The sequence below is a fragment of the Physcomitrium patens genome, chromosome 16, assembly GCF_059467195.1.
Source record: "Physcomitrium patens ecotype Gransden chromosome 16, ASM5946719v1, whole genome shotgun sequence".
Classification (NCBI taxonomy): domain Eukaryota; kingdom Viridiplantae; phylum Streptophyta; class Bryopsida; order Funariales; family Funariaceae; genus Physcomitrium; species Physcomitrium patens.
Window position 1 is genome coordinate 14,330,005 of NC_143425.1, and position 14,213 is coordinate 14,344,217.

Below are 14,213 nucleotides of genomic sequence, written 5' to 3' on the forward strand. Positions count from 1 at the left end.
GTAACTACAATTACAAAAATGCATGACAAAACATATTCTGGCCTACATTATACACAGCAATTTCACAAAGGATTATTTTATTCTGCTTTGGTTATGTTTTTGAGCATGAATAATGCTTGTAATTCATTTGAAATGATCTCTTAAAACTGAACGTGATAATGTTTTATTCCATAATCTTAGAATTCTTTTAATGAATCGTAATTTACAAATGACTATTGTTTTTACGAAACCAAATCATATCTACACCAGCTGTAGATCTGATTGATTCTACATGGTTGTATTTTTATAACATTATTGAATGTTTGAATATGGTTTCAAATGAATGCCTTAATTTGTTAATTTTATGATATTGATATTATCATTAATATCAATATTGTAGATCTGATTAATAATATGATTGAAGTTGTGGTGAATGTTGAGGACCCAATTAATAATATTAGTGCCAAGTGCTAGATAATATTGCTTATAAGGTATTTTATTAGATAGAATGGAATATTTATTTAATATTTAATATTTTTAAGTATCACTAAAATAGATGCCTTTAGGATTGTCATTTTTATCAATTTAACCACTGTGATTTTTTTTTTTTTTTTTTTTTTTTTTTTGTAGAAAATCAAACCCTTATTTCTCCACCCAAAACAAAAATTTTCCAAAAATAAACCTCAAGTTGACGGTTTAAGGTATTCCGACGTCATCAGGGTTCCCACGTCGCGCAGATTCCTGCTTCGTCGTCGTCCATGCGCGTTGTTGCTTTTGCACGGATTTTAGCTCGCATCGCATGACTCTTCACCCCAACCTCCGCTTCCGAGACTCGTGACTGGTTCATTTCAAACCCCTCCAAGCTCGATCTGTGTGGAAACGGCGCTGATTGTCGGCAGGTGAGGTTTTGCTTGGGTGCGCTTTTTGTTCGATTGCTTCACGATTCCGTGCCGCTCGTATGACTGGATCGTTACGCAAGAGGCTGTGCTTGGAGATTAGATGGTTTGTGGAGTTGGGTTGTGTTGTATTCGAGAGGTCGTCTTCTCATGAGTGATAGTTTCGAATGCGTCAGATTATGCCTGGATTGTTGCTTGGGTTCCGGCTGTGGATGAGTGCCATTACAGGTTTTGAAGTGCAGGTAAAGGTGGCGCTTAGGCTCGGGTTGTTCTTGTGGCCTGTTAGTCAGCTGTAGCGTCGATTGGGGATTCTGAGACTGGTTCGAATTTATGTTGTTTGGAACGTCGTTGTGTATGTGCCGTCATGGATGCGAATGCAGGTTCTGCTACCACTGCGTAGTTGTTTGTTTAGAAAGGGTAATTGCGAATGCGATTTGGGATTACTGGTGTTTTTGAGTTTCCAAACATTCTGAGTGTCTCGCGCTTATGAATTGCGGTTGTCAGCAGTGTTGTACGCATCTGCTTCTCTGTGGAGAGCGCATGAATTGTAGATAGCTCGAGAGTTTGTTTGCTTTCTGGTCACAACCTGGACTCCTCTGTTTTCCTTCTGAATGGGCTCTCGTGCTGAGGTTTGTGGATTACACATTCGTCTTTGTTGACCATAAGTACACCCATTTGAGTGTCTTGGATTTGTTCCAATTATCGTCTTTTATTGTGATTATGCGGTATTGTTTGACTGAAGGCGCTTCCAAGCCACTACAAATTTTAAGTGAATTGAACTTCCAGCTTGTTCATGTCAGGGTATTAGCATTCACTTAATCCTTCTCATTTGATTCGAAAATTCAACGAGGAGCATTTAATTTTAAACATATTTTTGAATTTTTAAATATGTTAAAGCAAATATTTCGTTTTGAGTGATTTCGCAGTGCCGTGTCTTGTCTCATCTGTACGCTTGCTACGTGGGTTACTTGTTGCGACATTTATGTCGTTGGGTGACTGCAGATTTGGTCACAATCATGGTGGGTGCCCACGGCAAGGCGCAGACGGTCACTATGATGGACAAACGAAAAGCCATGGAGACAGAGATGGATGCAATTATCGCTCGTCTCACTGGGCCAGGAGGACCTGGTCTGCAGGGTAACCTAGTTGACGCTCAAGTGTGCTCCTTATCGTTAGTTGGCTCTAAACACTGTGGGTTCTAGGGGATTTAAGCGCATCACTAGTACTGTGAGAAAAAAAAAAAAAAAAAAAAAAAAAATCTCCCTAATTGACGCATTGGTCAAATTTGTAAAATCCTCATGTTTTGGAGTATAATTCTGTATGTATTCAATTAATGCACTGTTGGTAATGTGAAGTGTACATACATACATACATACATACATACATATTTTTGTATTAGGGCTTTCCATGGGCAGATGTTAACTTACCTGCGGTAAGATCCGATCGGCAGCGGCTATCAGGTGAAGCTTCCTTCTCCTTTGGTGTCTTCTTTGGGGAGATTTTGGCATGAGGAAGTGACGCCTTGTTTTTTGTACATTAATGAAAGAAGCTTTAGTTGGTAGAATTTACCCTTCTGGTTGTTATTGCTGCTATCTTAATTCCAAGCCGCTGTACAGCGCTTCGCAATGATCATAAGGAGATCTCGGACGCGATCGAAAAAAATCTGGTTATCTTACATTCTGGAGGCTTCACGAGAGGGTCATCACAGTCAGATAAGCTTCCAGGTCTAACAGCTCACACTATCCGTTGATTATATGATGATCAATGTGATTGTTTAGCTGCGAAGGACTATTTGGATGTTATAGACGGAATATCTTGTTGCAACGGTGTATGCTGATACTTGTTTGCAAATGAAAAGAAAAGTAAAGAATAGTGAGAGGCTACCGATCAATTTGTGAGTTAATACATGCGTTGAATTGCTGGCAAATTTGAGATTGCGTTTTACTCCATCTCTCAACAAACACTCCTGGAGTTTTAAGATGTTCTGTTGCTCGTCTTCCACATAGACTGACTTCACAAACGTGAACCTCAGAGGCTGAGGTGGTGCGGCCATCATCAGGAGCATCACCCATGGAAATAGCACCAGGGACTGAAAGTACAACCGCAGAATCGCCTTCCCCGATGGATGAGGATTCATACGAATCCAGTCTTCCTTTTGCAGTTTTTGATGATGTTACCCAAGGCTCGCCAGCAGCGATGGACGGCATCTTGATTGGAGACCAGCTAGTGAGATTTGGAAGTGTGGACGGAGGGGAAAATCTCCTATCCCGGCTTGCACAGGAGGGTCTCACCAACGAGGGGCGAGGTCTGCCGGTAATTGTGCTTAGGCTAGGTGGACGTGTATATTTGACAGTCACGCCCAAGAGGTGGTCAGGCCGTGGCCTACTTGGGTATGCTCTCTTTTAAAACTACTTCCAATGCGATTTGACCTCTTGAATGTACAACACATGTAGAATGTTTAGACATCAGAAAGTGAAGTAAGAATTCGCACACCGAGCTGTTACTTTGTGTAGTTTCTTTTTCTTTTTGTTTTTTTGTTTTTTTTCTCTAAAATCGTTATTGATATTTGAAACCCGTGTTGTTGGCAGGTGTCACGTTCAGCCTCTATGATGTATTTTTGAGAGACAAGTTTTTAGTGCTACTGATTCTGTCTTTGATGTATGGAGAGGGAGTGCTAAGGTTGCAATTAGATCTACACATGCGTACCCAATCTGGGGCAACTTCTTGTTTTGAAAGGTTTAGTTTTGCTAATGAGACTTTTTGATGAGAATAGGAAGCTTTTCTGAATCAAACAAATATCTAACTCTAGATGATTCGAACACTACAAGGCATATTCAACTGACTTCAAGGACAAGTTTCCAAGCTTGACTCTTCAAACCGGAGCTTCAAACGAAGCACTCAAGTAACAAAACTTAAACGTCTGTATTAACAAATGTTGGAAAAAAGAACCAAAAACCAAAAGCAAGAAGTGAAATGAAATGAAATGACAGAAAAGCAAAAAGGTAAACAAAGAGTGTAATACTACAAAAGTTTCCGGGTCTCTAAATATATCCTGTAGAAATTTACAGTAAATCCATCTGACATAAAACCGTCTTCCAACTCTGCCAAACAAGAGTTCTCTCAAACCAAATTACAGATACATACACATTCTGCCGAGGAATTTCCAATAGCAGAAAAAGATCTATGATCTAAATATCATCTTGGCTTGCTCTGCCTGATGATGAAGTTCTCGTCCCACAGTTTACACATACAAGTTTGACGCTTGTTCCTCCATTTAGCTCCACAAGAGTAGCAAAACTCATTGCCGCATCTGCGAACCGACAAAGCAGCGGGCTATTACATGGATATACAATAAAAAAAAAGTATCATGTAAATTGTGCATTAAGAATTATGCAAGTCCCCAGTGTGTATCTGCAACAGAGAAAAGAGGATTGGAGCTGCAAACATACAAGTTGGTATAGGGCTCATGTGTAGAATTTAGGATGGAATCGCTTACAAGCAAGTCATATGGAAGCATCCATACTTTAGTTCGATAACTCGCTTGCATTCTGTACAAATCTGCCAGTGTTTCCGCTTGACGAGATCTCGCAATTTCTCGTCTCCTGAGCGGTGTCTATTCTCAGCATCTGCCCGGTACTCACCACAAGTCTGGTTTGCGTGCCACGGAATGTTGCATTCCAAACAGAATCCACGGTGGCACGACCAGCACTCGACGAATTTCTCCCTGGGTAGATCTTCGGACTTCTCCATAAATGCCGAACAATCTTTGAAGGGGCAGTACAACTTTAGCGAAGAGGGGATAGCAGCTTCCATTTGTCTGGTTTCAAGAATCTCGAAACTCTTTTGGGACAGCAGAAGCCGGCACTGCTGCATGTCGTAACAGTGACAGCAGTTTTGATGAGGACATTCTATGTGAGAGTTCCCGTCTGAGATCTTCACTTCCGCATGCTGTGTGATACAATCGGAGCAATAATCGTGATCACACCCTGCAAAACATCATCACTTCGCTGAGCAAATCAAAAGTGACTTTCCAGTTACATGAATGATCGCAGTACTCTTTTTCGTTTAACTGTCTAACATGTCGTGACTCCAGAAACTATACAATTCGATTATTACAATCAAGGCGAGAAAGAAAATATTCCTTGCTGAAACCAGAACCCTTCGGAGCTCACCGTTCGTGCTAATGAATGAGGTGTGCGGTCGAATCTCGGCACAAATACTGCACTCGATCTCCACGACGGCTTCCGTGTAGACACTGCTTGAGCCAGATGTGCTGCATTGTAAACCATCTTGTGTCGATTTCACATCTATACCTACAGTAGGTCTCACATTGGGGCCAAAAACAGAAAAGGGCTTCCCGTTCGACCCGGTGATGTTACTCGGTGAAACCATGGATCCTGTACAGCTACAACAAGGATGTAAGAAAATTCAGATGTTCTTGAGAGCAAGTTCACATTGAAACTCTGAACAACTCAACGTCGATACTAGTACAACCAGGAAATTAAGGAAATCGGCACCGGATTGCTGTTCGCTGGAGTTTCTAGTCGAAGAAGACGAATAAGATGCCTGCAAAGGAGTCGACGCTTTGTGGTTCGGTGCCAAAGACTCAGCCAAAGCTTCTAATTGCAGCTGGTAAGCGATTTCTTCATCATCTCCGTTAACTGCGGCTGCTGGGCTCATCACCCTCGCTGGCGTTGCACAAGAACTGTTTCGGTAAAATGCAGACATCCTGACGGCACCGGCAATAGTACTCTGAAACAGAATGCACCCTTTGCAAGGTCCGAAACCAAGATTATTGTGGTGACGACTCACAATCCCCAGCCTACAATCTTTGCTACGTGGGTCAAATTCGCCAAGGATAACGAAGACAATATTCTAGGTTTCAAACGACTCAAGAAAGAAGAGCTGCTCGAGGTTGGCGTTCTTGAACATAGGAAACGCAGACAGGAGAGGCATTTCTAGAGCAGTGTCCTGCCACCTCATTTTCAAGCTGCAAAATTCAAAAAGAAAAAACTACGGCAAAAACAACTCCAGTTGCTGCTACAGAGAGTTGAGTCTAACTCCCAGATGAAGAGACCTTTTTGATCTGGCTGCAGTTTTAAGAGCATTCTACTCCAGACCCACAAGACGCTTCAGCAGCGGAGTGCGCAACCGAAGCGATTAGGCTCCCTGCTCCATCGCCGCCACTAGCAACAGCAGCACAACCTCAACAACACCAAAAACAACATCACACAACAACCAACCCTAACCAACTGCAGTGCCGGAGATTCAGAGAAGCAGCAAGTACCACTGCAGTCAGTCTCGCGAGGTGGGTGTCAGAAGTCCCCAATGGCCTTCATCGCAAGCCACAGTTTTGTTGAGATTCTCATGTCGGTACACACACACACACACACTGTACCCTTCTTCGAACTGCTTTTACTCCCTCTTCATTTGATCATATTTTCATGTTTTGTCACACATGTTTTCTGTGTACATTCTCTGCTGTCGTGGTGGATCCTTAACCTTTGAGCACATAAATAGCTATTAAGAACTTCACTTAATGTCTTGTTTAGGTTGGAGATCATTGTTTCGATTGATATTCTGTATTGATTTGACAGAAATAAAATTCTGTATTGATTTGACAAAGAATTGATCTAATGGATGGAAGGATTTGTTCATGTTGTTCGTTTGTTTGTTTTTTTGCAAATTTCTTCCATGCTTCTTTTTTATTGTTGAGTTGTTGCGCAAGAACTACATGTAAAATATCGCACAATGAAAACATTTAGTGCACCCAAGGGAGAGTTCAATAAAAGAAAAGAGAATTGAAAATGATGAGTGGGGTTTTAAAGTTGTTTTTGATTTCGAATGACTGTGAATAGTTAATAAAATATAACCATTTTATCCCAATTCCTGTTAATAAAATATAACCATTTTACACCAATTTCTGTTGATAAAATACCTGTTTTTATTTTAATCTTCATCTTATTCTTTTGTAATATGAATATTAAGTCCCAACATGGGATTTTGAAATAATTTTTTATTTGATAGTAAGATGTTTCCTAAACCAGTTAATGCAACAAACGTATAATTACAAAGGAAACTAAAATTTGCAAAGAAGAATAAGAGTTTAAGGGAGTAGGAGAAGGTTTAAAAAAATGAGGTAGAAGTAAAAATTTATACATGGATTTATAATTCTATTTTTAAATTTACACACACACACACACACATATAGATATATATATATATATATATATATATATATATAATATACCAAAATTAGACAAATAAAAAAATTATAATATTAAAACATAACATTTTAACAAATAGAAATAAAAAAGAATCTTGGACATAATTTGAATTAAATTAACATCTAATTTATTTTAAAATAAAATAAACTAATATTTTAATTTTATAATTAATATTTTTATATTTGATTGCTTAAATTTTATAGAAATTATACATCTATTATTTTATTGAATATTATTTTTAAAAACATTGTTGAAGTCCTATAAGTGGGGATTCAATCAATTTTGGCAAATTTAGTACACTAACATCAAACCAACTCTCTATTCTTTTGACACATACTTAACAATATAATTCTAAAAAACAAAACAACTTATTAGACTAATCCATTAAATTTTTTGATTTTAAAGTTAGACTTAATTAAGACCTACAAATGCATACTTTGGAAATTTTAATGTAAGATTATATAATTTATGAAACTAAGACTTAATTTTATTACAATAAGATTTGTTTTTATTTTCAAGAGTTAGAATCTTAATAAATATAATTATTATCTTTTCAAAAACCTTTTCTATTCAACAAGAGAATAGAGAAGATTATTCATTAGCATCTTATTTATTTCTTATTATAGATGATCTTGTAAACTTTAACTTCACAAAATTAGTTTATTATGTTAGAATCAAATGCATCTCTCTTTATCAAGTAATAACCTAAGTTATCATCAATTAGTATGCTAATAACTCTAATATTTTCTTAAAATCTTGAAAGACCTTTGAATATTTTGTCTTGTATTTATCTTAGCCTTTAATCAAGCCTTAGAACTCACAATTAATCAATAAATTTTCTAAGCCATATAATGCTCTCTGTCTTCTAAACCTCTTTGAACTATCAAATATTACTTCAAATGGACTAATCAAGAAAGAATAAAAAGAAACAATTAAAAACCACATCTGAAATTAACATTAAGTTTCTACTTAAAAGATTCAATAAAAACCAAAATTTTGGCATCCAATTTAATTACACCTATAAAATAGACTATTAGTAGTTAATTATATTACTTTAGTTTCTATGATCTATTTTATCATGGTTTGAACTAGCTCACTTAAAGCCATGCAAAAATATCAATGCCTTACAATTTAATTCTTGTTGGGCTAGAAATTGTCCAAAATATAAGCAACAATATCTTAATACATTAATAGGAAATACATCTAAAAATATGGACGTAATCTTTTAGATCTAAAAACTTTCTTAAGCTCTATTTTAATATAATGAGTCCTTAAAGCAATAATTCTAGAATAATCTAATCTTTAAACCTCACTGAGATACAAACAATCCAAATCCAATTAATAATAATAAAAATTTCAAACATTTATTGGATAATAAAATCAAAGTCTATTTTTACAAATGGCTCAAAAGTTTGATAAATAGTTTCTAAAATTTAAAAACTTGTGACCAAATATTTAAGATACAAGGCCCCTAAAAATTTATTTATTTTATTCTCCACTATTTGTTTTGGTTTAAAGGACAACCTCATTTCATAGATTCATGTATTTTTGGAGTCCATGCCTTTTATCTTTATTATATTAGTATTTGTCAAATCAAGTAGATGTAAAGTCAAAAAACTCAATTACTTTTGGAATAATACAACATACAAATCATATACAATCTAGACTTTTTGGTCTTTGATAATTTAAAGTAATCTGATTTCTTAAATTTTTTTGAATTCTCTTCTCTTCTTTTCTATAGCAATGAGAATAAGTGCGAGTGAAAGAAAAAGAGAGAGAGAGAGAGAACAAGAGTACAATGCCTTCCATAGCTCACTATATATCCTATGTGGTGGACACTTTGGATATTTTTTGAATAATTTTCAAAGTGTTTACTAGCACTAGTGCTTAGCTTTGTAGAATTACAATAACTTATACATATTGTTCAAATATTCATAATACAACTTTGTTTTATATATATTTCTTTGTATGTGTGAGATTTTTATTTGTTTTTTTAACAACTACTTAATAGTAGAAGAAATATATATATATATATATGAAAAAACCTACATGTGACTAATATCATTTTATTCTACAATATTTTAGGCAAAAACTCCAAAACCATCTTGTCTTCTTCAATATTAGAGTTATAGAATAGCAAGTCCCAAAAGATAATAAAACATCTCCATTAATCTATTTTGGGCCCCTATTCAACTAAAATTAGGATCTTTAAAGACTACTTTGGACCTTGATTTTGTAACTTAGGTACTTATATTAATAAGAATGTAAAGAAATTACTTAAAGATTACATCCTTCTACCCTCTATTCTAACCACAATATAAAATAGAGTACTTTTCTACTACTTTTCTATTAGATGGCAACCTTTATAAGATAAGATAATGGCTATAAAATAATTTATCTTAATATGATATGTGTAGCTCAAAGAAATAGCTATCAATGCATAATGCCAAAATTTAAGTTGTAGAATAATAGAAATTGAATGTTTTCTATTCTAAAAATAAAATAATACATATTTTACAAGTTTTGGGAATGTAGAGTAGTTCAAAGAATGTGGAAGGAGGGCACTATTTTCTTCTATTAACTATGATTCTACTAGCCTTTCAAATAACTACGGCCTTCTTTAAACCTTTAAAAATTGATTTAGTTAGTTCAATCTATTTGATTTGAGACATAAAGATCCAATAGCCTTTATTTGTTAGAGCTTAGATTTGAACAATTTATAAATAAAAATTCACAAAGATTTTTAAGAAGTCATGTTAGTCAATAGAATAGAACTTAATAATATTGGTCTATTTAATTAAATATAAAATACTATTGGTATAGAACAAAGGAAAGAATTTGAAAATATCCTTTTAAAAAGTCCAAAATTTAAAAACTTTATAAAACTATGGATTTGAGAGAACAAATTAAGCATAATGAAGTTAAAAAATTCTAAAATATAGAATACAACCCCATCTCAAACAATTGATATTCTCTTCATTGTCTTTGAGTCTTGAGCATGATTTGAAGAATATGTAACCTATTGTCTAAAATTAATAGTATGAAAGTACACTCTCTTAACTTCTACAAACAAAAAAATTAAAAAATTAAAAACTTTAAATCATAATAAAACTTTTTAATTGTATCAAAAATATGTTAGAATACTTTCAAAACAAAATCATCAATAGCAATCACTTATTAATTAACACTTTCATTGTCTAAATTGTCAATCACATGTAGTCACAATTTATTTTACTTATTAAAAAAATGAAATCTTTACACATTTATAGAAATTTGTATGAACAGACATATTAATAATTTGATTAATTATGAATAAACATGTCAGATATACATACATGTTGAGGTTATTTACGTATTGAAAAAAAACTATGATATTGCATAGTATAATCATGGATACAACTATTAATAAATTATAATATTCATTAAGAACGCAACACATAATTTTTTTTAAAAAAAACTATATAAATATAGCATAAATGTAGATTTAAGATTTTCTCCAAAATGAATAACCAAGTTCCAACCATACATGCCGCATTCTACCTTACAACTCATGTGATTACTGATTTCTTTGTCGTATCCGAAACAGCTAATAATGCTATCCAGCAGCTCATTATGAAGAATTAAAAAACACGGGGATACTTTTTCATAGCACCTGCTGATTTTCAATCAAACAATGGCAGAGTTCCTGCTTTATGAATATTATGATTCCACTTGATAAACCATTACGATCCGTCTTTCATCCTCCGATCAAAGCACTATTCTACACACCACTTTCAATTGAATAATATGCAACTGCTGCCAAGCCAGTGGTACTTCCAGAGTATGCTCTCTTCACTTCAATATGGCTTATAATCTGTAATGATTATAAGCTGGTCAAATCTTTTCGTTGTGGTCTGCTGACCCAGTGCCCAACTGCTCCATCTTAAAACTCTGTTGGGTATGAAGTTGTCACTTACCCAAGTTCTGCCATGCATGTTCTTAGATCGAATACACGGAGCACGACTGGCTCTATGTCGAAAAGGCAGGGAGTTTCAGATCCTTTGTCCTCCACCAAGCACTGCTCTATCTTCATTTAAGAAAATTCACTAGAGATTGGAAGCAATCAATGATAGACCTAAAACAGTTACTCTTTGTAGTATTTGAAACTATTTGATTGAGAGGAGCCATTCATTGGTGGGTTCCGGATAATGTCATCCGGAATAGCATCCAAGTCCAGGCCTTCAGCAGCTGCATCGAAGTGGTGGAAAAATGACGGCTCCATAGTGTCCCAATTGTTATTTAACTCCCCTGGTCGTGCTAACTTCTGCCTGTACCACAGATGAATCAGAACTCATGTCAAGCTAGGAGCATGGACTTCGGAACATTTCACCACACTTTTACCACATCTTGGAACCGTTCTCTACAACAGAGAGAAGACGAGGAGATAATGAGAAACCATCTTTCAAGCAGCCTAAGAATAAAGTAAATCCATAAACCCATGTGCAAACTGTAGGTAATATTGTCATCATGCAAGAGAACCCACCATTCTTGGTCCTCTATCATATCATCAGTCATGCCGAAGGCTCTGAGCTCATCTGCTGAATGATGCATTGTCAAGCTGTATCTGCGTTCAGAAATTCCACATTGACGGTTCCGATAGCTATGCAATGCTTTTTTTCATTTTATTGTAAGAATCTAAAAATACTCTAGTTGTCCATACTAGATACAAAAGATCCATCCACACGTTCTAACGACTGGTACAATAGCAGTAATTCAAGACCTATGTCTGTTCCAGCAGGATTCAGTAGTACTCATGTGACTAAGATTGGAGCAGGTTACTGAAAGGACAACTTCGTTAAACAGCTTACCTGCCTCCAGGTCCAAGCTCCATAACCAGCATCTCCGTGTTTCCAAAGTTGTAGAGACCCTCAAATTGCTCCACGGTCCACTTGTACCAACGCATCAAAAACACTCGAAGTGTCAGGCCGTGCGACACAATGACCAGGTTCATGTTCTTGGAGCGTGACTCTGGCCGCTGAAATCGACCAACATCAATATCTGCTCTCAAAGTTTCTCGAAACCCTGCACAATTTTCAACAAACATCCATTGAACCAGAATATTAGCAATGCCAGCTTTTTTGTCCCAGAAAAGAGATATCAATCATGCACATGGATTGCATCTGATAAAGCAGAAACAAACCACATCGTCCAGACTTAATTCAACAAAATCAATCACTGCACTGAGACATCGTCCCTGAACAAAATGAGGAAAGAAATCTACAGTTAGATTGAGTGTTTGAAATTGCCTGTGATGCGATCATAAACATCTGCAGCGGATTCACCATTCGGAAATCGGTAGAAAAATCGTCCATAACGAAGACGGATAGCTTTCTCAACCCTCATTCGCTCCCTGTCCTGGAAGTTGCCTGCACGAAAGCAACATTACTTTATACTGTTCAGTGCATTCCAACCATAAGAGGGACAGGAAGCAACAGCAGGTTCAACAAAAGACTTAGAGATAATGGCCACCTACAACACTCACCGAAATCCTGCTCTCGCAAACGAGGCTCTTCCCTTACACCTGCTATGCGCTCTCGCTCGAAAGCCATTCCAATTCCACGTAACGTTTGCAACGTGCGCTTGTAAGGTGACACATAAAAGTAAGCTTTCCAGTCATCACTTTGGTCTCCCTCGATGAGCTCCCGTATATCCTTCCCGCACTTCACTGCTTGTTTCCATCCCTTCTCCGTCAGACAGATCTTTGAGTCAGGAATTCGTGTGTAAGCACTTTCATCAACATTTCCTAAGCTTTCACCATGACGCACGAGTATTATTCTTCGTGGTCTAGGCGGCAATCCTGTACACAATGTCATCAGATTCACGAGTTATAAATCATTGCAAGTCCTGGCAGCACAGCAGCATGAATAACGGCAGAGCTCTATAGATCAACAGTGACAAAATATAGGGACAAGACCCTTGTAAAGATGCGTACCAGCATGCTCGGAGAAAAGAGATGCAACCGTCGATTCTGAGAACTCTGCAGGCTTGCCCCTCTGAACAGTCTCCGGTTTCTTGTACATGTACCCCTCCAACTTCCGGACACCCTTGTTACGCCAATTAAGCGAAGGAACCGAGTATGACTGATACTGCAAGGGATTGAAGGGCGGGGGCCCTGATGCTCTGGGTCGCAAAGAAGATGAATTGGGTATCACATAAACATTGCTACTTCTACGAAAATTACATTTATTGACTGAATGACGCACCGACACATTTCGAAATTCGTTTGTTCGTACAACTCCGAACCAATGATCTTGACAGAATGAACACCGGGCAATCGGGGTAGACATCCTGTTGTCTGGCAGCATCACTTGCCCTAATGCCAACTTCACAATTTTCTTTGAAACCTATCAAGATTACAAAATTGAGTCAACTTTTTCTTCGCTACTTCACAATCTCCACCACAGAGTTTCATCCTCCCCCTTCTCCTTTCCACTGCCTCCATGACCAAATCCAACTACGTCGCCATCTCCCAACAAGCACTTCGACACCAAATCTTCCACCAATATCCTAGCTGACGAGGTAGTCAAATCAAAATTTACACTTAATTCCTACAACACAAACCCCTCGCACTCGCATCCCGGGCTACGCGTCATAGTCACCTCAATTACTCAATCCAATCCCTCTTCCATCCAAAAAGTCCCTTGCGGTAATACCAGCCAATATCTCCCAGCTGCTAGAAAAACCCTCACTTCACAGACCGATTCCTCGTCACTCTCATCCTGATCTCTGAATTCTCCTCGTCGAAAACTCGTGCAATCAGAAACACCAGCTGATTCACCTTCTCCGCTCCCACTTACCCAAATTGGCCAATTCAACTGGTCCCCCACACTGCCCATGTACAGATTAACAGACACTGGATTCTCTGCACTGGGCTCCGAACCAATGCAGGGATGAGGTTTATTCTATGGAATGACATGACCTGTGCGACATGCTCTTGCTCCAGCCCCTTCTTTTCTTTTACTCCTCACTAAGCCAGCAAAGCTACCCAAAAGGTCTCAAAAACTCAAAAACAGCAGCGCGAGGGAGACACCCAGGAGCAGAGACCAGGAAGAGCCCAGCGGATCAACAAACC

General features: G+C 37.2%; 4 protein-coding genes across 11 annotated transcripts; 2 read left to right on the plus strand and 2 right to left on the minus strand.

Annotated features, from left to right (window-relative positions):
* The first annotated feature begins 805 nt into the window (after positions 1–805).
* Positions 806–2,142, plus strand: LOC112293923 (uncharacterized). Of its 4 annotated transcripts, XM_024543909.3 has the most exons (3): positions 982–1,117; positions 1,618–1,676; positions 1,878–2,142. In XM_024543909.3, exon 3 carries the CDS (start codon positions 1,892–1,894, stop codon positions 2,075–2,077), a length of 186 nt encoding a protein of 61 aa, XP_024399677.2. In that variant the 5' UTR covers positions 982–1,117; positions 1,618–1,676; positions 1,878–1,891; the 3' UTR covers positions 2,078–2,142. The 4 variants fall into 4 exon arrangements, with proteins under 4 accessions (XP_073395930.1, XP_073395932.1, XP_024399677.2 ...); XM_073539829.2 differs by lacking the exons at positions 982–1,117; positions 1,618–1,676 and adding an exon at positions 806–878; XM_073539831.2 differs by lacking the exon at positions 1,618–1,676 and having other exon boundaries at positions 978–1,117.
* Positions 2,143–2,462: 320 nt separating this feature from the next.
* On the plus strand, positions 2,463–3,671 carry LOC141044338 (putative 26S proteasome regulatory subunit p27). The gene is made up of 3 exons (XM_024543912.3): positions 2,463–2,599; positions 2,908–3,265; positions 3,464–3,671. Exons 2-3 carry the CDS (start codon positions 2,946–2,948, stop codon positions 3,483–3,485), a joined length of 342 nt encoding a protein of 113 aa, XP_024399680.1. The 5' UTR covers positions 2,463–2,599; positions 2,908–2,945; the 3' UTR covers positions 3,486–3,671.
* A 220-nt stretch (positions 3,672–3,891) lies between these two features.
* On the minus strand, positions 3,892–6,119 carry LOC112293922 (E3 ubiquitin-protein ligase RSL1). Its single transcript, XM_024543905.3, has 4 exons — positions 5,393–6,119; positions 5,048–5,272; positions 4,372–4,861; positions 3,892–4,185 (listed from the first exon to the last, which is right to left on the minus strand). The coding sequence occupies exons 1-4, from the start codon at positions 5,601–5,603 to the stop codon at positions 4,071–4,073; spliced, it is 1,041 nt and encodes a 346-aa protein (XP_024399673.1). The 5' UTR covers positions 5,604–6,119; the 3' UTR covers positions 3,892–4,070.
* Positions 6,120–10,738: 4,619 nt separating this feature from the next.
* On the minus strand, positions 10,739–13,617 carry LOC112293964 (phosphoglycerate mutase-like protein AT74H). Of its 5 annotated transcripts, none has more exons than XM_024543999.3 (6): positions 13,074–13,617; positions 12,624–12,938; positions 12,388–12,507; positions 11,950–12,163; positions 11,625–11,699; positions 10,739–11,405 (listed from the first exon to the last, which is right to left on the minus strand). In XM_024543999.3, coding segments are annotated over exons 1-6 (1,098 nt in total). In that variant the 5' UTR covers positions 13,447–13,617; the 3' UTR covers positions 10,739–11,404. The 5 variants fall into 5 exon arrangements, 4 of the variants coding, with proteins under 4 accessions (XP_024399767.1, XP_024399765.1, XP_024399766.1 ...); XM_024543997.3 differs by having other exon boundaries at positions 10,739–11,409; XM_024543998.3 differs by having other exon boundaries at positions 11,625–11,705.
* Positions 13,618–14,213: the final 596 nt, after the last annotated feature.